The sequence below is a fragment of the Dreissena polymorpha genome, chromosome 1 (assembly GCF_020536995.1).
Source record: "Dreissena polymorpha isolate Duluth1 chromosome 1, UMN_Dpol_1.0, whole genome shotgun sequence".
NCBI lineage: Eukaryota > Metazoa > Mollusca > Bivalvia > Myida > Dreissenidae > Dreissena > Dreissena polymorpha.
In genome coordinates this window covers 84175478-84202564 of record NC_068355.1, presented here as the reverse complement: position 1 = coordinate 84202564, position 27087 = coordinate 84175478, and the positions used below count along the sequence as shown (strand labels likewise).

Below are 27087 nucleotides of genomic sequence, written 5' to 3'. Positions count from 1 at the left end.
AAATAAGCGAATCAATCCGAGATATTCCGAACGAATTAGCGCGATAAAAGTAAATTGATTTATTGGACTATTTTATACATCGGCGCATGCCACCGCACGAACGAGTAGATACATTTGGGGGTATACTGTGCATTTAGATGATATAATTAAAATCAGAATGTACACAGAACTACTTTCTACATATGTTTTTCAATTTTATTTCCGTGAAGATGAAAATTTGTGACATAATTTGAATACATTTATTTGAAAGCGCACGATTTGTAAATATAATATATTACACAAGCGTATTTATTTTATTTAACTGCATGAACTAGAAAACAAACATTCTCTACACCATCAGTAATAATATATAATGTTTTCACATATGTTCAAAGATGTTAATAGTTTTGTATTATTTTACTGTTTTTATTGCCTGAAAACGAAAATACATAATCGAATATATAGAATTAGAAACATAGGACTAATTTGCAGAGAATGTATTAGACATGATATGTTTCTGTGAAAAGTAATAATAATGAGTACATAATTTATAAAAAAAAGTTTTATAGTTTTGTATAAGTATTTTATAAGAATGCCCGAGGTTCACATATATCCTATAAATTAGTTCCCGGAGGTCACTTTATCAGACTAAATGTTTTACCCATTTGACCCACGTCATGCAAAAATGGGTGTTATGCCATATTCGTCCAGCGCAGTTCAAGACCAGCATCCGCTATGAAGTCACGCAATGTTGCTTGGTCTTATTAGCTGAAAGTATGTTAATATTGGGGTTCTCTTGCCGCCTTTGGCTTAATACCCAATTTCGCACGATGCTGCTCTACTAGAACCATTCCAATATTGCACTGGCTTTTATGAGGGGAATGTGGGTCATATGACACTTTTAATACTCGTTTTGTTTTTTCATTAACCCATTTATGCCCAGTGGACTCTTCCATCCTTCTAAATTGGATCAATTTATTTCCAAAATTAGGGGTGTCAAGTATATTTATTTCTATATTTAGAATATTTCATAAAGAAATTCAATTAAGCAAACAGCGCAGACCCAGATGAGACGCCGCATTATGCGGCGTCTCATCTGGGTCTACGCTGTTTGCAATGTCCTTTTTTCAGGACATTAGGCATAAATGGGTTAAACTGGCAATTTATTTAAAATGAACGCAACACTGATCGACTGAAAAGTTCAATAAATCATTTAAATATTACGTGTTGTATTTGGTATTTTTCCTGAGTGTGTCATCTTATCTTTATTTAATGCTCGACTTAGGTCAATATATGTAGTAATATGGATAAAGAAATGCCAATCAGGTGTTCGCCTACAACTTGTTTCTTGACATTGACAAAACATTCAATATGATAAATCATACTCTTCATTAAAGTTTTCAACATGTTCTCAACATTGTATAGAAAACATAAATTGTAGTATACCCACACATAAGCAAACTTAATTGTTGGGCTTTGTGCTATATGTAAGGTCTCAACTCTTTCAGACAGCAACGTACGTGTTTACAACAATAACAACATTCTTTTTAGCAAAATAGCTTACAATACAGCTTCTTGCATACACCAGTGAAAATGTGTCTTCATTTCCACTATTAACATCGCCAAATAATACGGTTGGAAGGTTTGTCAAGCTTCAAATGGCAAACATTCTTCAAAAATCTTCTACATTTTCGTTTATGAAATTGTCGATTATGTAATTTTTCTTTGGCCAATATGACCTAACATAGTAAAATTGACCAAAAACTAAACAGGAAATGCCATGAGATTGGATCCAATACTAGCGTCGGTCAGGTCAGTGGAAAGGTGCTTAAGAATTAACAACCAGGCTCCGTATGGAACCAGTCCGTGCTTCCGTCGATGACACGTTATCGCCCGTGTGGCGGCCATGTCACATTTGCATAGTCAAATCCCTTGTTTTGTAAAATGGTCCTTTTATGCAAATGTTTCTAAACCGTTAGCTCTAAAGTAATCCACAGGATAAGGATGCTGCATATTTTCAACCAAACCCGTTCGAGGTACAAGCAAGCGGAACGTTTTTGATAACTACTTCGCTTAGGAACCGTTCAAGACAATGAGCCAGGATTAACGCACTGCATGGGGGCACAGTTACGAAAGTTCTTGCATATAGGACAGGTTTTTTATGTTCTTCTTCTTATTATAATTATTATTAGTTCGGCTGTTTTCGGAGAAAACCCGAGGTATTGTCATATCTAGCTCTTCGTCCGCCGTTCGGCGTCCTCCATCCAGCGTCTGCCGTCCGCCGTCTGCGTCGTGCTAAAACCTTAACATTGGCTCTAAAATCATAGTGCTTCCACCTACAACATTGAAACTTCATATGTAGCTGAACCTGTATGATTTCTACATGCCACACACATTTTTGGGTCACTAGGTGAAATGTCAAGGTCACTGTGCCCTCTAATATTCTTCTGACAAGCGTTCATTTATTCAAAACTGCACCCAAAGCCGAACGTTGGCGCCCGCTATGCGGTGCTCTTGTTATTATTATTATCATATTTATGTTATTATCATTTTATCATTATTATGATAAGTAGTAGTAGTAGTAGTAAGAGTAGTAGCAGAAGTAGTAGTAGTAGTAGTAGAAGTAGTAGTAGTAGAAGAAGTAGAAGTAGTAGAAGTAGTAGTAGAAGTAGTAGTAGTAGTAGTAGTAGTAGTAGTAGTAGTAGTAGAAGTAGTAGTAGTAATAGTAGTAGTAGTAGTAGTAGTAGTAGTAGTAGTAGTAGTAGTAGTAGTAGTAGTAATAGTATTAGTAGTAGTAGTAGTAGTAGTAGTAGTAGTAGTAGTAGTAGTAGTAGTAGTAGTAGTGGTAGTAGTAGTATAAAATAAAATAATAATAGAAATAGTGTTTTCACAGTGTTAAAGTGTGAATAAAAATTTGAAGGAGTAGAAAAGTGAAAATGTAACATCGTCCACGAAAAAAATATACCATTTCATCACGTACCAAATTGTTGATCTATCTTGAAATTAAAACAAATAATACGATGCGTCACAACATCAAATCTTTATCAGTTTACTTTCTCTCATTCTACGTACTAGCCGATTATTCCATTGATGAGCAGCGAATGACCCCGTTCATACGCAAATACCGTCGACTGCACGCTTCCGGGCGACCAGAAGCTTTTCTCGGCGTGAGATCCGATTACATGTCAAAAGAATGTAACGCGTTTAGGCGGCGATTCCTGCCTCTAAACATATTAACGCAGTTTCAAATAGGACTAACAAGATCAGTGGAAACTTTATATGATTTGTGGGCAGATAACTGGATTTGTCGCCAAATGTTGGAACGAAGACGAGCGTTTACGCGCTCAAATGGCAATGGGAAAACCTCTGGCTAAATGCCTGGAATTTAATAAAGCAAAATAGAATTATTTGATGCAACAAAATGGGCCAAAATGTTACAGAACAAGTTGAGGTGAAAAGGCCATAAGCCTCTCTGAATTATTCGATTGAGTGATTTGCATGCGGTCACATTGGCGTGCGTTCGAGCTTGTAAATGAAAGGTGTCTGAACACCACCAATATCATTTTTAACCCATTTATGCCTAGTGGACTCTCCCATCCTTCAAAATTGGATCAATTTATTCCCAAAATTAGGGATGTCGAGTATATTTATTTCTATATTTAGAACATTTCTTACAGAAATTCCTTAAAGCAAACAGCGCAGACCCTGTTGAGACGCCGCATCATGCGTCTACGCTGTTTGCCAAGGCATTTTTATAAACGCTAGGCATTAATGGGGTAAACCTGAACTCTGAGCAACTTTTCCAAATTACTTCACATGTTTTGTATTTGTGTTATCCTTCAGTGTTGGCATTCCGTCGTTGTCATAAAGATTTGTTCAAGCTTTAAAAACATCAATTAAGGCATTTAGTATAAGCAATATGTGCCTTATTTCATTTGAGTGTCCAGTAAAAATATGCATATCAAAAAGAACAATTTAATTATTATTGACATCCTTAAACATCACAAATGTATATTATTAGTATGATGTTATAACATATATAATATTTATTCTATTTTATGATGCTATGACATATTTAACATATAATATATGTTTAGCTGAACAGCGAGTGGGCGTGGTAGATTGCGTATGTTTTCAACAATAATGATGTTTAGAAATACAAAATTTTATATAAAAACTTGTTCATTTATTGCTTCCATCGCGCAAGGGTAGTCTACAACTTGGATTGAGTTGTTAAATATGTTTTTCCGCCACTATAATGTGTTTCTTCCACGTAAGAACAGCTTAGGAATAGACAGCAACTGTTAACCCAATAATACATGTCACAATACATCACTTTTCGCAAGGAAAAAATATTTACTGTCACTTTCAGGCATTCTGCGCATTTAGCAAACAACTTCGGCGCGTTTCATGAGCGTTCAGCTACCAAGACTTTCTCGTGTATTTGTCCATTCCGCTGAACGCTTTACCTGCTATGGCGCCACAAATGTGTCTGCCAGTAGAAATAAAACACGACGTCGTCGACAAAAACAGAACACAAGACCGGAGCTTAAAACAGCTTTTTTAAAAATAATTATACGCATCTGGGCCATTCCGTTGATGATGGCTTTTATGTTGGAAATTATATGGTTACCTTTGTCTGTATTTTTATACAATAAATGAAATGCAAAAAGAAACATTGTTACTTAGGCAAACTTTAAATGTGTGTTATCCTCCGTACTGTCGGTAATATAGTATATATCCCCGGGCATTCTATCAGTTAAGGACCTTGCAATTCTAACGCAATATAACACACCGATTGCAAAAAAGCTTTTAATAAATCACGCCTTATAATGTATTCCAAAATTCAAGTCTGCATTATTTATAACATAGAGTCGCACACGTTGTATATTACTATATTTATCTAAATTTTATATTAATTATATATTGGATTAAATTATTATTAAATTATATATTTGATATTTTATAATGCAATTTGTCATCATTATGGGAAAAAAATAATATTATAAAATGCACTTTCGCCGATTGCCATTAAAAACGAAATCTAATTTTCCTCTCAACTTCGTGTTCAGAAATATTAAGCTCCTTGTGATAAATTGCACATTCTTAGTAGAAGTAGAACAGGAATATGCAGGAAGACCTATTAATTGTTCTCAAGTTCTCATTTATCATAATTTTCATTCCAAGCTTGCTTGATTGAAGCGTCTTTCCTGATGTTCGGATAGCCTTTGTCTTAATTGTTAACGCACGAGTATCCGGTATAGCTACATAACAGAATACTAATCCACTATCTATTATTGCAAAAGATATTCCGATTTTAAAAAATGGCGAATACCTAATTGTTGTTAAACATATTAATATTAACCCATGTGTTAGTATGAATACCTTGTTAAATACGCAGATGTCTGAATCTATAGGAATGACTTAAACTATAGAAAATAAAAACTTACTTATTTTTGATAATAAATGCGTTTCAGGTTCCGATGTTGATGACGAGGGAGACTTTGAAAGCGTGTTAGACCAGAACGTTAACGATTCCGACTACATAGGCGCGCAAGATGATATTTCCAGGGATCGCGAAATGTTCAACGTATCTTCAGATTCTAACCATTTATCTCCGGAACAACATAACACTAGTTTACAAAACAATGTATCCCGTTCATCAAATAATTTATCTCACAATTCAGTGGGTCTCAATTTATCGACGTCCAAAAATGCTGCCGAATCTAAGTCCGATTCTATAATTTCGGATAACTACGTAAATACGGAGCAACCTGGAAACATAAAAAGTGAACACAAAGACACGTTATCGGACTCGTGTTTGAGTCCAATGGGCACGGATTCACAACTGACTGTGGATGGGAATCCGGGAAGTAACTGTTCCAGTATAGATAACAATGATTCTAATAATAATAAAGACGGAGTCGCCAATGAAAAGGGTGGTAACAAACGTCGCGGCCCGCGGACCACTATCAAAGCCAAACAGTTGGAAGTCTTGAAAGCGTCGTTCAACGCGACCCCTAAACCAACACGTCACATCCGGGAGCAACTTGCAGCAGAGACGGGGCTCAACATGAGGGTTATACAGGTAGGCTTTTGTGCTTCGATTCTTTGTTTTTGGAGTCTATGTTTGATATGTTTGAATCACATAACCTCCATTTAAATTTAAGTATTCATGATTTCAAACGGAAGGAATAATCGCGGAACAATGGTACTTGTAATGAACAGCAGTGGTTGGAATGGCAGAATGTACAGATTGTTACAAAGTTGTATCATTATATCAGTCATAAAACGACACAAACATTATCCACATCTCGCATGCATCAAACACGCGCGGCTCTGAATATTTTACGACCCAATAAATTAATCATTGAGTTCGATTTAAAAGCAGTGCAAAGACATTCGTTTTGTCTTACATGAGATCAATAATTAACAGAGTCGGAGCCGAAATGGCCTCTTATCCGCTTTGAAAGAACCACCTTAAGGGTTCAAGTTAGCAGTCTTGTGCTTTTCAGTGGGTCCTTTTATGTCCTTTCAGCCATTAGTGCATGTCATAGGAAAGAAACAACCATCAAAACCTGTTTAAGGGATTGTTTAGCAGTCAAATTGCACATTGGATTCAAAACATTACAAAACGACAAGTGCGTATTTATCGATTATCTGTGACAATGGTTAGATGACTGTAGTACAACATGCGATGAGCAACTTTGCATTAAAGACTTAAACGGTCTCAATTGAACACGAACGACGACGTTCGTAATGAAAATACATACTTTGGACGGAGGCACGCCCGTGCATACTATGCATACTAAAATATTCCGTTTAACAGTTTATTGTTGTTGTTGTTGTTAAAACATTATTCTTAAAATTCGAAATAAAACATCTTTGCAAACAATAATACAAATTATTTAAGTAAAAAAGATAAGTGTTGACAAGTCTTCGAAATAATTCAAACGTGGAGAATTTATTCATTCTTGCAATAATCATAAAGACAAAATGGCGTCGAACGTTAATTCGTAACAACTCGGGCGTGTTGTGGGTCAACATATCGCATCCTCCTCCAAGATCACCCTGATTGACGTGACATATCGTTCATTCAAATCTGCATGAATAGCTATTAATACAAAAACATCTAATCCACTTCAATAACTTCACAAGTTTATAATTTTTAAATACTTGCCCAGCGCTCAATGCTCTCTGTTTAATATTTTCGCTCAAGTGGTTGAACAATAATACGAATCACTCATGGAACGAAAATAATAATTCCTTTTTTATGCAAGGTGAAAGCCACCGACTAGACCCGGTTCATTACTATGCGCGCGAGGTATTTTCTTTTGCATGGTTTCTTTTATTTGTTGTCAAAAATGTTAAGCCGCAGATTTGCAGCTACTGTAAAGTCTGAGGCCACCTGGTGGTAGATTTCTTAATACCACTCGGATATCCGACGGGTATGAATATTAATAAATGTTGACGAATATACTACGTAGTGTTAAATATCGTGACTTAAGCTGATGGATGAGGAATTGTAAACATGGATGCCGGCTGTCCTGATACGGTTTGTGCAGATCTTAAAGATTGATGGATGGAAAGATAGACAATGGGGACATAACTATATGAGCGTTGTCAATGAGGTGTTTCGGGTAAAAAGCACCCCGCGCGAAAAGGATATTGATAAAAAACGTTATTGCGTTAAAAAAGATCGCGAGGTTGTGCACAGGTTATATCATGCTTGTTCAAATGAGGGATTTTTGTCATTTAAGATTCCTATGTTCAAATTCGCTTTGAAATCTTTTGATAATAGACTAAGTTTGCATGTTCCTATGGCTTCGTTGAACGCGATTTCCTTGTTATGCACAAGTCCATATTGTTAATAATTTCTAAAAAAATCATGTACAAAAACATCTCCGGACAGTGTTCATAGTCGGATCGGTCTCGTAAGTTGATTTTGAAAGGTTTTGTTGTCCTTCAAATGGCCATGAGGCTTTTTAAAGGGCAAAATATCCGATCAAGGCTTTATCAAAATGAATGGAACATACATAGCAAATCACAGAATGCATTTAAAACAAATGGTGCCATAAGTACCGTGGCTGTGGACCTATCCGACCAATTGTGAGCTTCTTTTGTGTCCGAACGGTCATAAATACACATACAAGATGAACATTTGAGGCGGATAAAAACCTAAATAATAAACATTTGGTGTGGATTACGACTAAAACCATAAATTTCTCTATTTAAAACGCATATCAGTTTTACTTTTTTTCCAAAATTGAAATAAACCTAAAGGAAGTCATATGAACGACAAAAACCATTGTTTTCATTTATTCAAAAGTCAAAACTTCTGTGTATGCAGCCTTATGTTGGTTATATGTTGATGGTTTACATATGCGTGAAGATTGGAAGACAAATGAATCCTCTATGCATTTGTTGGCATTATTTTCCGCGAAGGTACCATCACTGTAGCGTGTGTGGTTAAACCGAGGCTATTTTCTGTTTCTACCGAGATATTATGTTGTGTTCAAACAGAAAATATTTAAGTTTGGTCAAGGTTGTCTGAACAATCAAATTGACACGATTCAAATAATACATCTTAAATTTCCGATTAGAGAGAGCAATCATTTTTATGTTCATGGTTTATGTTTATCACGTACATGTACATCTAAGAGATATAAAGATCATCAAAAAACTGTTTCATTAGTTAAAATCATAATTGAATAAAATGTATTCTTTATCGCGATAAAGAACAATTATTGACTTCGTGCTTAGGAGAGTTTAAACACACATTTTTGCATGAATATTTGCCTGTCGTGACCAATTTTCAATTTATACTATTTCCATGGTGGCGGAATGAAACGCCGCGAAAGTTTGGAACCCCGCCGGTCGACCATTCAAATCATTTTCACAAATATGAAACAACATTTATTGATATCAAAGGCGAAACCGAAAACTGTCTTAAAGGATAAACGTAATAAAAATGCAAACGATAATATATCTTCACCTGTTTTGAAATATGAAAACTTGTCAAATGTCGTTCAACATTTTTCGTCATGATTGTGTTCCTTTTATAAAATCACAAGCATTATGTCAATCGTAGACGTCATCATCATCATCATCATCATCATCATCATCATCATCATCATCATCATCATCATCATCATCATCATAATCATCATCATCATCATCATCATCATCATCATCATCATCATCATCATCATCATCATCATCATCATCATCATCATCATCATCATCATCATCAACATCATCATCTTCATCATCTTCACCATCACCATCGTCATCGTCATCATCATCATCACCATCACCATCATCACCCTCATCATCATCATCATCATCATCATCATCATCATCATCATCATCATCATCATCATCATTATCATCGTCATTATCGTCATCATCAATATCACCAACAGCAGCAGCATAATCATCATCAACAACAGCATTCCCAACTAACTCCTTCCCGTATTCATCGTCATCATCATCCCTATGAAAATCATCATTATTCTACTTGTACTTCTAAATTATCATTAACAACATTATTATTATCATGAACATCGTAAAAACCGTTTCTTTCTTGTATGCATTTCATTAAAATTCGTTATTTATTATTTAATAAGCAAAATTTGAACTCATGAAAATATTGAAAGTGTAGCAAAGTTTCTCTGATAAGACTCGTGTTTAAGAAAGGAAAACAACTAAACAGTAAAGTCAAGTACGTTTTCTTCGGAAGGGTACACATGGTACAACGTGCGTCGCATGCCAAATTGCCTTTCCGAAAAGGTGCCCGGTATTCGCAGTATACAGAACATGTAAATACTGCAAATAGACTCTTAATCACAGACTAATCAAACACAAGTGGTCCCAGGATCGCGACGGACTTCAAACAAGAGTCTGCAGGATGCTGTACCAAATATCGAGACGCGTTTGTCTCCGAATGTAACTTAGTTGTTAAAGATGGTTTGAAGAATTCAGCGTTGCTTGAGATGCATGCTATCCTACATGAATTGTTGGTATGCACTAAAATATCTAAGACATATATAATACAACTTCAAATTTATTGATATGATTATCGATACGGCTTGAGCTTTATTGGATTTAGTTTATGTACAAACGCAGATTGTAATAATAAAATAAAAAAGGAAAGAAGAAAACGAACGATCGAATGGGAGCAATCAATTAATACATGAAATTCTACGATGATTGAATGTACAGATGGACAAGCGAACGATCGAATGAACGATTAAATGAATAAACGAACCATAAGGTTTAGGCGATACTCTCTGATTTTATCCCTTAACTTCAATCATACAAAGACATGCGCGTCAATGTTGTTCGTCAACATCGCCTCTTAAATCGCGGAAACGTGTTGAAACGCAATCAGTGTTGTATATACTGAGGTTTATTTATTCTGCTGCTGAAATAACTGCGGGTATGCCAGAGGGGGCCGATGACAAATGTATTCCAGATACCTACCCCGTCGCTGAATCAGTCGCACAGGTGGATATGAATACATCCAATCGTCCGAACCCATTGAGTCAAACGATTTCCGTGGAAATGGAAATTATTTCAGAATTTTATGAAAAGTGTCTTATGTTTACAAAACGATGAATGGTGAACGATGATTTTTTTCTTAATTTTTATTATTTTTATTTTACTTATAAGAATTATATTCATAAATGTAATTAAATAATAATGAAATACTTACACAAACAATAATAACAATAACTTTTATGTATAACTATAAACGACAACGTCATAATCATATCGAGTACAACGTTTTACAGAAACACGAAAATACAAAGGCTTTGAAAAATGCACAACCTTTCATTAACCCATTTATGCCCAGTGGACTCTCCCATCCTTCTAAATTGGATCAATTTATTTCCAAAATAAGGGGTGTCAAGTATATTTATTTCTATATTTAAAATATTCCATAAAGAAATTCATTTAAGCAAACAGCGCAGACCCAGATGAGACGCCGTATTATGCGGCGTCTCATCTGGGTCTACGCTGTTTGCAATGTCCTTTTTTCAGGACGCTAGGCATGAATGTGTTAAATATATAATGCAACACTGGTACGTGTACATTTGATATCAAACCCTTGAAATCAAGAGATAACGTATTTAATATGCAGGGACAACGCGATCAAAGATACTGACACACAGAATTTCAGCTGGTGCCGTATCTCAAAACATTCTCCCAGCGCGATTACCAGACAAGAACCTGTTAAACGGTCCCCTTTGTTTAGCCCGCTCGTAAACACATCCAACTAAAAAGGGCCGATTGGGCGGCATGAATGAAATCCAATCACCGGTGCATCTGACCCCACAAATTAGCGGTATGCAAATGCTCTTTTATCTTCAGATTTATGTATCTAGGAGTTAATTCGTGTTAAAATTCCGTTTAAATTGAAACTGATAGGCGCAGCCGCTCGACATGCGCGGTCGCTTTTGTAATGTCACTACGTCGGGTTTTCATAAACAACCACCCACAAATGTTATAGCAGTTACAATAATAATTATAACAATAAAATGATAATAATATTGATAACACTGATTATGGTAATAGAAAATTAATAACAGTAAGTTATAATAATGTTTAAAAAAAGTGTTTGTTCAAACTATTCAAGGCATAACTAACTGTTCAAAGTATAAAGGGTACACTGCAATTGCATGCGTAGCAAAGTCTGAATTAAGCATTATATAGCATTTTATCCCGATATTGGGTATTTTAAATCTTAAAAATGTTATTATAAATAATGTTTACTGGCAGTTGCACTGTTCAAATATTTAACTAGCATGACTTATGTTAACATCATATATGCACGTACATTATGTTTAACTATTTCCGTATTTATTACATTACCCGTATCAAATGACACAGCCATTAATAACTCGCTCTAACAGTCATAGGTTTCGTTCATGTGGGCTCTGTACAAAACGCATCTTTTTTGCGCCGACAAATAAAGCTGCGATGATCATTTTTCAAAGGAGTGATTAGGTTACAACGTTGTCATCACCACATTAATAACGGCTCAACGGTACCAGAATTTCCTTCCCTGGGGAAAACGAACGGGTTTGGTCGCTATATCAGACTTAATTAGTTCCAAAGTTTGCATTTAATAGTTTATTGAATAAGCAGTTATAGTAGTACTAGTAATAGTAGTAGTAGTTGAAGAGGTAGTGGAAGTAGTAGTGGAAGTGGTAGTGGACGTAGTAGTGGAAGCGGTAGTGGTAGTGGTGGTGGTAGTGGTGGTGGAAGTGGTGGCATTGGAAGTGGTAGTGGTAGTGGTAGTAGTAATAGTAGTAGTATAAAATACATGTTGAAAACACACATAATATCACGCACGCACGCACGCACAAACACACATACACACAATATTTATACAAAGCTGTATGCAATAACTTTCTTGAAATCGCGTAATACGTTCGATTTGCACCTCGCCCTACTGTTTTCCAACATTCACAGCGCTCGATAGATAAAGATCAATCAAATAAAAAGCTAAATGCAATTTATAATACGCACAAGTTACTTTTAAGTCTTGTCTTAACACCGTATCTCACGTTACATCAACGATAATTCCCGTTTTTTACATATAATCGCGTTGTAGGAAGTTACGAATACACAAGGTTGTGCTGGGACTTTCGGATTAAAATCGTGTCTCCGGGACAGATCAAAATTACAGGCATGGTTAAGCCACCATTTATTAAATAATTCACATTCCGTGTTTTAACAAAATCTCCCTTGGCGGCGCGAACACATCGGAAGTGGACTCGTTGACTGATTTCATACTTTTTCTGGGCGTTTCCGGTCTTATCGTGTACTTGCACTGCGTGAATTGCGCGGTTTTAGCGCGACGATGTGCACTTCTTGTCGGTAATTCCTTAGACTTCGATCTAAAAAAAAGGTCTTATGACTTAATGGTCTTTTCCATTCACAGCCGCCGCTGATGTTCAAAGAAATCATGCGCTGAAAAGCAAAAGGCAATAATTTGTAGCCAACTATATATAACTTTGGTTGGTATTTTCGGAAAACAAACCTAATCCGAACTTGTTGGCATACAAATACTAATATGCCGAATTTCGATAACGTGATAGGACTACGTGAGATTCAAAGGGACCAACATTCTCGCTCGAGTCCACACAGCATTACCTTCTGAATGTTATAGGTTTCATAATCATCCTTTCATATACTGTCCGTCTATTAAGCAGCTGTCGCCAGCAACCTCCGATCCCCAGTCGCACTGTTTCAATTACCGCTTCTAATTAAACAGTGTACAACACCGCTGGTCCGTATTATTTGTTTTCAATAGCGATAGGAATGCGTTTTGTTTTTCTAGTGGTAACATTCTTCGGTTGCAGTAACATGTATTGTGTAAGTTACCATGTGAACACATTGCTTTTGTTCTGCTTCCAAGTTCTTTCGTTCTAGAAATTACTAGGCTTCATCGTAGTTACAAATCACGTAACATTATTTTAATGCAATAATTTGTTTGAACAATACTTGAGTGTGCAACATGTTTATGCAAGGATTGTAACAGTTTAAGCGATGGAAGTACATATAATCATTCTAGTAAACTAGTATAAGTATTGTAGGCAGGTAAAAGCAGTAGTACTGAGCCGCTCTCAGCAAACAATAACGACATTCACTCTCATATAATATTGAAGCTATTAGTGCTCGATTGGTCATTGTCGGCTCGGGAACTACTTAAATGTACCCCCCGGGTACTCTTGAGTATACTATAATGTACCCCGGGTACGGAAAATATACTAAAATGTACCAAGGAAATCTAACTCTAAATTGGTCGTTGTCGGATTTTGTTTCTAAATTAAATATGTTCATATTTAGGTCAATATTCTGTAAAATGGCCTCATTGTTATCGAAACTCCTACTCAAAAAAGCATATTTAGACCGGTTGTGTTCAAATAAAATTAAGTTTCGTATTCCGCAGCGCCATTTAAGACATCCGAATTTTTGCGGGAATAAAACTCGGGCACAGTCTTATTGGCAGAATACGTGTTAGTATATTTTCCGTGCCCGGGGTACATGTATGTATACTTAAGAGTACCCGGTGTACATTGTTGTAGTACCCGAGCAGACAACGACCAATCGAGCGTTATTCGTAGTGTGATGAAGATGGTTTTGTAGCAGTTATTGTTTTCATAATCAGTATCATTATCATTATTGTCATTATTACTATTATTATTATTATTATTATTGTTATTATTATTATTATTATTATTATTATTATTATTATTATTATTATTATTATTATTATTATTATTGTATTATTACTATTATTATTATTATTATTATTATTATTATTATTATTATTATTATTATTATGATCATCATCATCATCGTCATCATCATCATCATCATCATCATCATCATCATCATCATCATCATCATCATCATCATCATCATCATCATCATCATCATTATTTCACAATAATAATAACAATATTTTAATCTATGTGATTAAAATAAGTTTATGTCAGTACCTCATAATAATAATAATTATATTTTCATTAATATTATTGTTGTAACAGCGAATATGTCTAAGCATGTGTTTTTGGCGCTAATTTTCGTCGCTTCCCTTTTAACGTCATGACGTCATTTCCTGTTTTTTTTACGTCAATATACACTTGGTTTTAGTAACAGAAAGAAAATGTATCCAATTTGTAAATAAAAACTCTGAAGAAGCCTTTTACGATGAAATATATCAGGAAAGAGTTAAACTTGTTCTGTGCCAAATTTACTTTTATCCCTACTGTATACGAAACTGAATAATAACGACATTGACATGTTCAATACAATCCGAAGACATTTGTACAAATGAATTGTTCTAGAAATATTTGAAATTGTCCCACCCAGGAATCAACGATACTGTTAAGTATTCTTTTCTTAATTCGGAAATCGGAAGTACGTGATCCGATCAGATCAGCGCATGCGCGCGGGTTACGGAGATCAGTGAAAACATCTCCTTGGAGATCAGATCCGTCACATAACAATGAAGGTTCGATCCATCTTGGAGAAGCGGTTGACATTATCAGATGGCCCGAGAAAATCTGTGGGCACAGGAATACCAGATAAAGGGATATTAGGCCTCCCGGCATCCGAGATTCCAGATAGGACTCATCGAAATGTCGTCTGCATACCATTCATGCGGAATGGTGCTGCGTTTAATGTCCATAAAGTTAGACAGTAGGAGTCTTCAAATGTAGTATGATTTTGAGATTTTTTCTCGCGTCGCGATTAAAACGGCATGGCTTTTCATGGAAAGTAAACGGAACAGAGTCATCTTGAAAACATGTGACATGAGATCAGAGTCCAAGTTGATGTTGAATGTTAAATGTTGAACTGTTTCAGTGAATTACAAAACTGAGATAGACGACGTTTTATTGATATTATTAAAGCTTATTTATGCATCATGATGACGCAAGGATATATGAGTTAGCTATTGAATTACAACACTATATTTTAAAGAAAAAAATGACCAGGATTTTGTTAGGTGAAGTGGCGAATACTTGGCGTTGGTATCGGTTCGTTTTATCTCTTACATTCAAGTGTCATGTAATTACTGAACATAACTTCAGAGATTAAACGGGCACATAATGATATTTTTATATTTAGGCACATGGGTAACTCTGAGTTAAAAATGTAGGCACACGAGCACCTTGTGCTAAAAGCCTTTTTGCAATACAATTTGAAACCACGATCTATAGCTATAATAGAAACGTACATAACATAAATACAACTGGTGGCGATATTTGTGTTATTTATTCCTGGCGATATATTACTTAAAAAAACAATAATACACCAAAGGTGTTACTCTTATGATATACTGATACGTTGTAAAAATTATACTAATAAAAAATGCAAAATTATATGTTTCTTAACATTTCTTCGTAACATCTCGGAAAAAATCAGTGTGAACTTATGATCATTATCGTGGAATACAACAAACAATGAATGTGTCATAATGTGCTTCAAAATTGTATGATTGTCAAGCGATTGGTCAGAAGAAATAGATCTTGCTGTGAAATCTTAGTCACTGCACAAGTTGACATGTGCAGAAAAATTGAGATTAGGGACCTCCATCGAATCGACTTTTCAGAGAGTTCAAATGTGTTTAAAATTACAGTTAAAGTTGTCATTACTTACATATATAAAAAATTGTATCATGACATAACGAGTTCAGAGTAACGCGCAATGTGATTAACAACGTCATAGAAAAACCGGCAATTAATACTGAACAGGACAGTTATATATACTAGTATGTCACAGTAAAAGCGCAAACACTGAAAGTAATAGAGGTTCATATTTAGCGAAAAAACTATTTTAAGGCACAACAACTATACCATAGCAGCACTAAAAGAGAAGCAATGAAATAGCCCAATGTGTTTTTCAAATACAACTTTAAAAAAAATTACTTTCACCATCCGGTTGTAAATGAAGAAAGCGTATCGTCCCTCAGCGGCTCATATCTGTTGTCCGCAAATCTGTTTTGAAAATTCCAAAATCAAACAAGATAAGTCTCATGACCTTTTGACTGCTTGGATTATTTGGTAGATTACAAATATTTGATTTGATTTGTATCACTTCAATGAACACTGCCACTTGCAGAGTACCCGAGAACGGTACTTAAGTTATATAGCCGCATAAAAACCGGTTTTTATTTTCAAGTTTCATTGTGGTTCAAGCTTTAAGAATAACACTTGCACAAAAGAAAGCACAATGGTATAATGGGTCGTCTACGATGTGTTTTCACTGCAATAAAATTCTATCATTTAACACCGACTGTTTACAGTTATCCGTTATTTTACACCAAGGTGTTACGAGCCACAACAATAAACATCGGCGATCAAATCTTTAAGTTCTTTTTAGTTCGTCGCCGGTTCCGCTTCTCTTTTCATTTTGATAACACATTCCAACGAAACCTGTGTTTTATTGTTTGCAATGGTTGACGTTTGTTTTCTTTTTAGTCACCGAAACGAGCGTTTTCTTTACTTGAAATTAACAAATATTGGTTTTCTTAAGATTCGTAACTGATTTATTCCTAAAATTGTATAATAGCGATATGTATTGCATACTAGGAGTACATACTACCTCTGCCATAGTTACTATCAAATTTGGTATAAATTGCGAGTGAATTTTTTTAGGTCGACTTACGCTTTTATATAATCTGGTGGACTAATAGATACGCAAAAAAAATCTTGTTTCGTTTAAGATTGAATGAAAGTTAATTCGAACTTTCATGATCAGATATATATCGTCAAAATCATTAAAACAATTTATGACATATACTGTCAACAGTAGTTATAATATGTTGTATGCTAGTCAAAGTTCAAATCATCTTAGGCGGCTCTGTTATTTTATAAATTGCGAACAATATTGCACAAGGATGTGTATTTGTGGTTTTCGAACAAGAAAGTCATATCTATTTACTGTGCTTAATAAATGATTCATCTATTAAAGGGGCCTTTTCACAGATTTTTGCATGTATTGAAGTTTGTCATTAAATGCTTTTTATTGATAAATTAAAACATTGGATACAAAAGTTTCAGTAAAACCAACAAGAATACAATAAAATAAAATAGTAGTAACCCACAACTGTGCTCGAACCACTGATCTCTGGAGTCCTGAAGTAAAAAGTCTTCAGCTTAGAGCACTCGGCCATCCGTGCCCATGCTATGAGGGAATGAATTTTTTTACCAATATAAGCAATCCTCCTAGTATCACAAAATATAACGACAACACAACTCTCCAAATTATTCAATCGTTTCGCGTTGCACCGCTTTATAAGTTTCAAGTTTTTAAATCGTCAAACGATGCATATAATGGATATTTTAGAGCATGGTAAATGTTCAGTTGTACTGTTTCCTCACAAATATTATAACTATAACGAAAATTTGCGAATCTGAAACAACTTTTTTTTTCAATTTACAAACACGTGAAAAGACCCCTTTAAAAACTTAAACATACTTTTTTCAAATATTCAATGTATATTTTGCCTTTTGAAATAATATTTAGTATATATAAATATGGCACTTCTATTGTTTTGTTTTTTTTTCCCGTTTTTAGTACTTTATTCACTACATAATATATGCACATACCATCATTTTACACAGGGAAAAGTACATATATATATAAACATATGGAATACATGAAAATGAAAAAAGGTCAAGGTCACAGTGACCCGAAATAGTAAAATGGTTTGTTTCCGGATGATTACTCAAGAACGCTTATGCATAGGATCATGAAACTTCGTAGGTAGATTGATAATGGCTGGCAGATGACCCCTATTGATTGTCAGGTCACTAGGTCAAAAGTCAAGGTCACGGTGACCCGAAATAGTAAAATGAGCACAAACGAATACAAGTAGAAAAGCATATGAAGTAGATATATTAACATATTTATCTTCTTTTTTCCCTGAAATTTAAGAAAACAGAATTAAATCACAAAATTATTCCATTTCTGAGTATGTTTTTCAGTTTTACCCTTCCAGCTTGCGATAATCTCTTCGATTTTTATTTTGTATTTAAAATATTCCAAAAAACTTAGAAAAATTGGTGGACATCGTTGATATTTGCATTTAAATATAAAATATTTTCCTAGTAATACAATAAAATTGATACAGTTTGAGCAGCTTCTATTGTTTATGGCGTTTTAATACGATCCATTAGAGGCTCATCAACTTAACAACGATATCATTATTACCACTGTTTAATTGACTGCCCATAACCATCCTAATAATCACCTGGTCAGCAATTTTCCCAGTAATATTTCTAATGGTTTGGAATTCGGACATTTCCCAAATGATAAATACATCTGATTGAAACGCGGCAACCGGTTCTGTATTCAATTAAAGAAACTGGTATTTCGCGGACTGGGCAGGTATACTCTCGGACGTCCATGCAAGAAGGCGAACTCTCGTGAGGTTTCGTGCAAGAGCAACCGGAAGAGTAATTTTCTTTTGACGTTTAGAGGGCAGACGATTAACAAAACAGTTTGACTTTAGCTTGAGTCGCCTGTTTTAAATAATTGAACAAGAAGTTTTATTGGTAAAATGATAACCTTATTGCGTGTTTTCTTTTTTGACCATATATATTTAATGAAAAATGATAATTCTGATTTCGAGGCGGAGTAAAGTTGTATATGCTGTATTTCTGCAATTTTAAAATATATATAGTTGTTCCCGATTGTGCTTTAATGTAGAAATTAACGACGAATATGTAAAATTTCACGCAATGTAAGCGAATACGTACTTGTAAATGATGGACTCGCTCACTCAAAATGTTTCTGTTAACTTGACTGTTTGAGTATTTACCTTTATTTTTTAATTTTTTTTTAAGTAACATTCATTTTCTAAGATTTCTAAGAATGAATAATTGTAGCGATGACAAAAATTGTTTGTTTACCGGAAGCAATAACTTAACACATGCGAGTTATTAACATTTTTTAATCCAAACGAACTTAATGATAAATATACGAACAAAACCAGTATTAATGGTCTGTCGGATTATATGGAAAATCCGGTAGATGCCTGTATCTATCTTAACAAGTCTAGAAAGCAGACCTGTAGATTTTAAATTCTAGTAGTTGTAAGGACTGCTTGATGTTTTATAATCCAGAAGATAGATAATATCGCACTTATCTAACAATATAACATGCACATTGTGCCATATGATTCTTCTTACCCTCTTCGAAGCCGAATAGTGCATATCACTTGATATTTATAGTTCATATGGCATATATATGATACACTTGCAACTCGCGGCCTATTATATTTCTAAAGAAACAAGTTTAAATTATTTGAATTTATGCAGCTTATCCCGAGTTCACACATGGGTGATAACTCATCCCGTGTCGGCCAATAACTATTAAGAACGCGATTATTCCAAACAGCCCGGCGCATGACGGTTTAATGACGGACATTTATAATTATTCTCTTGAAACTATTATCATGTTCGCTTCCACCGGAGGGATTGCATTAAGGAGGACAAATTAGAGCACATAAAACCCGCATGCTGGCCGCCGTTTATAACCCACAACTGTCAGGAAGCTGTATCCGAAATCAGGGGATTCCGGAGACTGTTCTTCTGTGTGCTTTTTCGCGGACAACCATATTGTTGGCTTCATTCTAACGCCAAGACGCATTTGAACGAAGTGATGTTTGGTAAGCTATTTTTTGGGCCGTACTTTGGTTTGAACCCAACTTTGGTGTTGAACACTGGTACGCTCATGTTGAACATCAAAGTGTGTGACCTTCGGAATGTACGTTGGTGAATTGAGCATATAAACCACATATAAAAAAATCAGTTAAAAAAACACTACAAAGTAAATTCATTTCATAAAAAAATGTACATGTTCACAGAATTCAGCGTTAACAAAAAAAAATTACATTGATTTCATATTAAACGGTGCATACATGACAAAAATAAACGTTGAGGTTAAGAAAAATACAATTACCTCATTTCTTAAGCATGTAATACAGTAACTTGCTTAGGGTCCCTTTATTATTACTATTTAATAGTTTAAACAATGTATGCATACTTTGCCCTATGAGAAGTGTTTTGATATGTATTTGGATTAGTCTAAATAAAATGGACATTTAAGTATATTGTGATGTTCATCTTCTTAATCTTTAAGACTACTTAAAGTACAAATTCTTTACTTTCTGATAATGTTATAATGTCTTCCAGATTCAATTAACAACTTTTGTGACGATCGAAATATTTAAGCAAGAATGGTTCTATGTTTTAATTGCCAATGACATTTAAAACAAGGGCCTTTCAAATATATGTTTAAGTTCTTTATAAAGTAATAATAAAGTTGATAAATCAACATAAACTCTCCACTCACATACACACTGATTAGATCTCTGAGTCTAAACTTTAACAAAAGAATAAAGCTTTCAATTATAACTGACTAAGGCAACAACCATACATCTGTAAATCCTGTTTGGAGAATTTTGGAGGACCAATTAACATCGTTATGTTGTGTTTCATCGAAACTTTAAATTTCTAATCTTTGCATATAAATGACAGTAGTAAGGATACAATGTTCTTGTTTCTATAGATGAAGTTAAAAAAACAACAATTCTTAGGGTATCTACAGTTGTATAAAGAAAATCGACCATCTTCAGCATAGAGTGAAATTGAATATGTTGACAGTTTTAAATTTAATAGTCTTTTACAGAACAATCTATTAATACGTTCAATATGAGTTGGCGCAAAAAATCCCCATACTTCGCAATTATAATTAAGGATTGGCAAGACATATGCAAAAAACAACTTAAACACAATATTCATTTGCACTTCTATATCTTTCATAATTCAAAAGGGGGAATTTATCGCCCTTGCAGCTTTGCCATAAAGTGTATTTGTGGCAGGTATAAATGAGCCCCCACATGATATAACTATATCAAGCTGGTTAAAATTGCTAACTATTTCAATATATTTTTCTTGATAGGTCCATTTGCAGTTTTTGCTTAATGCGCCCCCTTTTAGGAAAACCATCATTTTGGTTTTGTCAATATTAACAGTTACATTCCATTTATCGCAATATGATTCTTGACTATTTAAAGACTGGAGTTCGTCCCTAGTTTCTGAGAAAATGACAGCATCACGTTCCATGTCCGCATCATATACGGCATCACGTTCCATGTCCGCATCATATACGGCATCACGTTCCATGTCCGCATCATATACGGCATCACGTTCCATGTCCGCATCATATACGGCATCACGTTCCATGTCCGCATCATATACGGCTGATGTTTTGTTGTGATGATGTTGGTGTGCATGGTGAAGATGAAACGGTAGATAAAGGAAACGATACTACGATGATGGTGACGATGATCTGAAAATGATAATACGATGAGTTGATAAGATCCTGGTGATGATGATTATTGTTTGGAGGTGGTGTTTGTGGGTTTAACGATGATCATGATACACGTGATGTTTTTGATGGTTGAAGTAGTGATGGTGACGATGGTGATTGTGGTTATGCTGGTGGTAGTTGTGTTGTTGGTGGTGTAACAGCAATACCAAAATAAGGTTGTGCAGAAAACTACCAACGTTTGTTCCGTTTTAAAAATCATACGTTTCATTACAAGGCACTTCGGTGTTGACCAAAGCCGAACGGACTTTGGTGTTGAACACCAAGAGCGGCACCATAAACGCTCATAAACGCATCACATATTCGAGTAAGCAATCATACGTTAATAACCGTAACCGTGTCAGTAAACCCGTCTCATGGATTACATTGTTCTAGACAAAAACAATTCCGGCAAAACACTAGGATCAAGATATAAATAATAATTTACTAATGCGCTAGTATATGATTTTCAACTTATTTAAATTTAAATGTGCGTAAGAGAAAGACAGCTAAGGTTTATTTTGTTACTTTCAGGTTTGGTTCCAAAACCGAAGGTCCAAAGAGCGGCGAATGAAGCAGCTGTGCGCAATGGGTGCAAGACGACACTTCTTCCGCAATCCAAGGCGCATGCGCGGTTTACGGGGAGAGCTTGACGATGGTTATGGTTATTACGGTAAGTTGAATTTGTTGGGAATAAGTTTATGTCAAGTAAGGTGCATAATTTAATCACCGCCACCGTCACCATTATCATCACCATCACCATCACCACTACACTCATTGATGCATACCTAAAAGTACATCATTAAATTTACCTACAGACGCGATAAAAAATCATCGGTAATTACGATGATAATGATATGATAACACGTAGGTGTATCGTAAAAAGAGAGCTCAATAAGAGGGCCTTTGTCAGCGGTGAAGACTCCGCCACTCGTTTAGCCGTCTATGTGTCTCGTCCAATCATCACAGACCACACATGCGCAATGACGAGAAGATACCTTTATACTAACGTTTAATGTTGAATTGTATTTTCGTAATTTAAAACACATTAGCGATGTCTGAGCGGTGTACTGTTTATTTCTAATCAAGAATTTTCATCAATATAGGTCGTTTTTCAAAATTCCTTTAAAGTGTCAAAACAACCTTTGATGCTCTAATTTTGGTTGAAATATCTATACCGATCTTTAGTTTGTATGCCTAAAATAAAATTCTTTTCGATTCACATTTCTCCGTTAGAGAATCTTGTGTGAATTTATATTTTACGACCTATTATTACTGAAACGAACACATGGATTTTAGTTGTTGTTTTTACTTTGCGCTGAAAAGACGTCAAAGCGATGCTCTTGTTTCATTTACAGTTTCTATGCTTTGAATAACTGTCCATTGAGATTTCATCAGATCTATCGTAAAATTTAAATCAGTATATCAGACAGAATGACAAAAAAGAATTTGCATTCATAAACATATAAGAAGATCCATTTTTTTCTAAATATAAAAGCTCATATGAAAGTAATCGAATGATACTATTGGAATACATGTGCATTTCACTAAAGAAATGCTACCGATAACTGTAAATGGGAAATAGGAGTGAATCAACACGTGTTTTACATGGTTCTTTGAAATAAGAACACGCACCCTCTCTCCAGTGTCAAGCTGTAAGTTTTTCGTTTTTTGTCGGCTTTTCCAGGAAATTAGAACTTTTCTTTTTCGATATAAAAGCGCAATTGAATACTCTTCTTCTTTTGATGAGTTTAATACTCTTTAGATGGAGGTAAATTTCTCCGGAAGGAAAGACAAGATACCGCCATGCTTTCGCGGCCAGGGGCCAAGAGGGCTAGTTGTAATTATCTTTGGAAATAACTCACGATCTTTCTTGAAATGTAGTGGCATTTTCAATTTCCCAAAAGTAATTGAAAATCGAGGCCCGTCTCTCGATCGATATCTCATTTCGTAAAGGGGATGGAACTTACTCACTCGCAACACGCGAAACGAATTTTAATGATGAACATTATATAACGTTGACTATTGTTTTAAACATACTGAATTCATCACCACCACCACCATCATCATCATCATCATCATCATCATCATCATCAATCATCAATCATCATCAATCATCATCAATCCTCCTCCTCCTCCTCATCATCATCACATCCTCATCCTAATCATCATCATCATTAAGCAAATACAACCGAAAGATAGAATAACAATACATTGTTTATCATACCATGTAAATACAAACAGAGTCCGCGTGCTGTAGACCACACATCGATAATATAAATTTATGCGATAATTATTTTTTAATGATATGAACATAATCGTACATACTATTCAACAAGTCTTCATATTCATTGGCTAGTAATTGTTGATCAAACTGCTTAAAATGATACGCGTAAATATACCAATTATTCGAAAATAATAACCCATCATAAATTATGAATTCCGTTTTCTTAATTCTCAAATGGGAGCATCGACAAAATATTTTTCTAAAGATTTACGTTTCAAACCTTTTATAATGTGTTTTAAATAGTCCTTATTCTTAAATGTTCACTTCATAAAACTTGTATAGTTTTATATCATTGTGTTAATTTAAATGCTTTTATTTTAGAACTGCCTTTGTTATGTTTGTTAAATGACGTACATTTTATTAATGCGTGCGTTAAAAGAAGAATGTTCTACTTAAATTTGATGAGCATATTTTATTGCATTTGAGTCTATTAAAATTCTGATACATTATGATATGTTTTAGTCACAGGATACAACCAATTTTACAAGCCTCATACTCGACCTTCAATCGGATTGATGGACCCAAATATCCGAATAATTCTACGCTTCTAATTATGTTATTCTAAAAATAATTTCTGTATTATTTAATGCATTTCAGACAACGGGGTTGACTTCTACTCCGGCTTTCCGGGCCCAGGGTACGGTGACTTCTTCCCGAGTCAGGGCCCCGATATGCCCCCGGGGCTCGCGCTCTTGCCTCCTCACCACGGTCGGGTCACGCCGCCAATGGGTATGGAGCATCCCATGCAGCATAACGGTAAGATGATCACCCTAAATAGACATATGCACCCCCTCACACACACACACACATTCCAAACCTTATAAACGTAATAAAAAGGGTCGCGTACCCAAACTTTAGCTTTGATGTCGCAGTAGGAAAACTAAAATATATTTAGTATGTGTTATTCGTTAAAAATCAGTAATAAGTTTTTGGAATAATCTCAAAAAGAGTTGACTTAATGCCCGCACTCGGAAATACGGGTATTTACTACTTTTATTTGTTATCTAATTATACCCCACAAACGAAGTTTAGGGGGGTATAGAGGAGTGAGCTTGTCTGTCGGTTGGTCGGTCGGTCGGTCTGTCGGTCGGTCCGTATTAAGTGTCCGCTCTCTTAATCAAGTAGTTTTCATCGGATCTTCACCAAACTTGGTCAGATGTTGTATCTAGATGATGTCTAGGTCAAGTTCGAATATGGGTCATACCGGGTTAAAAACTAGGTCACGGGGTCACTTAGTGCGTTTTAAACATTGAGCATGTTGGCCGCTATCTAATTCAAGTAGTTTACATCCGATCTTCACCACACTTGGACAGAAGTTGTATCTAGATGATGTGTAGGTCAAGTTCGAACATTGGTCATGGCAGGTCAAAAACTAGGTCACGGGGTCACTTAGTACATTTTAAAAATTGAGCATGATGTCCGCTGTTTTTTTGAAGACAACATGCAAAATATTCTGTGTCAATGCGGAATGTGGGGGTATTCGTCACGTCTGTGACAAAGCTCTAGTTATACATTGTTATGTAAATTTCAGGGACTCCGGTGGGCCACGACGGATATCTGCCCCCACAGGACATGATGGCGCCATCCTCCCCGGAAACCCTCATGCACCCAGACGACCAGTTTTTGATGACCTCACTTCCGCCGCGATCTATCCCACAATTCCAGCATCACCCGGGAGAATCTTGGTGACCCATATAGGATCTGATTAAAATCTATTTGTGAAAATTATGAATCTCATCTGTTTGTACGACTATGTTTATGTACCCCTTTTATTTGCAAACGCTATAATGTGTATTTAATTTTCCTTATAATAACTTTTAAAAGGTATTATAAAAGATGCTATCTGTGCAAAAGCTATTGAAAATCAAAATTTACAAGTAGTACCACTATTTTTCAGATGTTTATATATAAACAGATACAAAATATAATCTAAACCAAAATTATTTTCCTGTTGAAAATTGATCTAATCATTAAATATACCGTAAATGTTTATTTTGTTTTTCAATTCGCACATTTTGAAGTATAAGAGTTCACACGATAATCAGTATTGTTATCAAAAAAGAATCTCAGTCTTAAGAACATGACTATTGTTAATGTATATCTACTCAATACATTAACTTTCACATGTTTAAACCTCCATGTGTATTTTATTTATTTATTTATTTATTATGTTCGTATAAAATATGTATACATATATTGACTTTGATTGTTCACTTTTATAATGAAAACTTTTTAATTATTACCTTATTTATAAAATATGATTTTGTTTAAGTTGATTATTAAATAAAGTCTTATTTATTACTATTGAGCACTCAAACATTCTAACACATAGTATTTATTTCCAAATACTATAAATAGGAAATGCATTTACGCATGTTCGTCATGTTGTTTCAGTATTTAATTTCTTTTTGCATTGATATAACACTAATGAATATGTTACGATTCGAGTCATTCCACTAGCTATTACAAAATCAGGGAAGTGACAAAGCTATATATTGTCGCAGCGATTTTCTTACTGCAATGATAAGAAAGTGGCCATTTTTTTCATGCAATGTTTATGTAACCATCTTAAAAATAGAAAACTTAAACTGATTATGTGAACTGTATTCATGTTTATCTATTTCTGTCTCTACATATACATTATGGGCCGTGCTCTGTGAAAAGGGGGTATATGCATGTGCGTAAAGTGTCGTCCCAGATTAGGCTGTGCAGTCCGCACAAGATATCAGGGATGACACTTTTCGCATAAACTTGATTTTTGCTAAGAAGAGACTTTCTTCAAACAGAAAATATCAAAAACGCGGAAAGTGTCGTCCCTGATTAGCCTGAGCGGACTGCACAGGCTAATCTGGGACGACATTTTACGCGCAAGCATTAAACCCCCTTTTCACAGAGCACGGCTCATGTAATTGTAATTGTCTTTG

The 27087-nt window shown here is 35.0% G+C and overlaps 1 protein-coding gene across 1 annotated transcript in view; it reads left to right on the top strand.

The window, feature by feature from the left end:
• The window catches only part of LOC127838539 (LIM/homeobox protein Lhx3-like), a 40949-nt gene extending 14128 nt beyond the window's left edge, over positions 1–26821 (top strand). Inside the window, exons 3-6 of the mRNA XM_052366358.1 lie at positions 5457–6067; positions 22411–22549; positions 24761–24919; positions 25695–26821. Of these exons, the coding sequence (XP_052222318.1) occupies positions 5457–6067; positions 22411–22549; positions 24761–24919; positions 25695–25852 (1067 nt within the window). The 3' untranslated portion in view covers positions 25853–26821. The remainder of the gene's footprint in view (positions 1–5456; positions 6068–22410; positions 22550–24760; positions 24920–25694) is intronic.
• Positions 26822–27087: the final 266 nt, after the last annotated feature.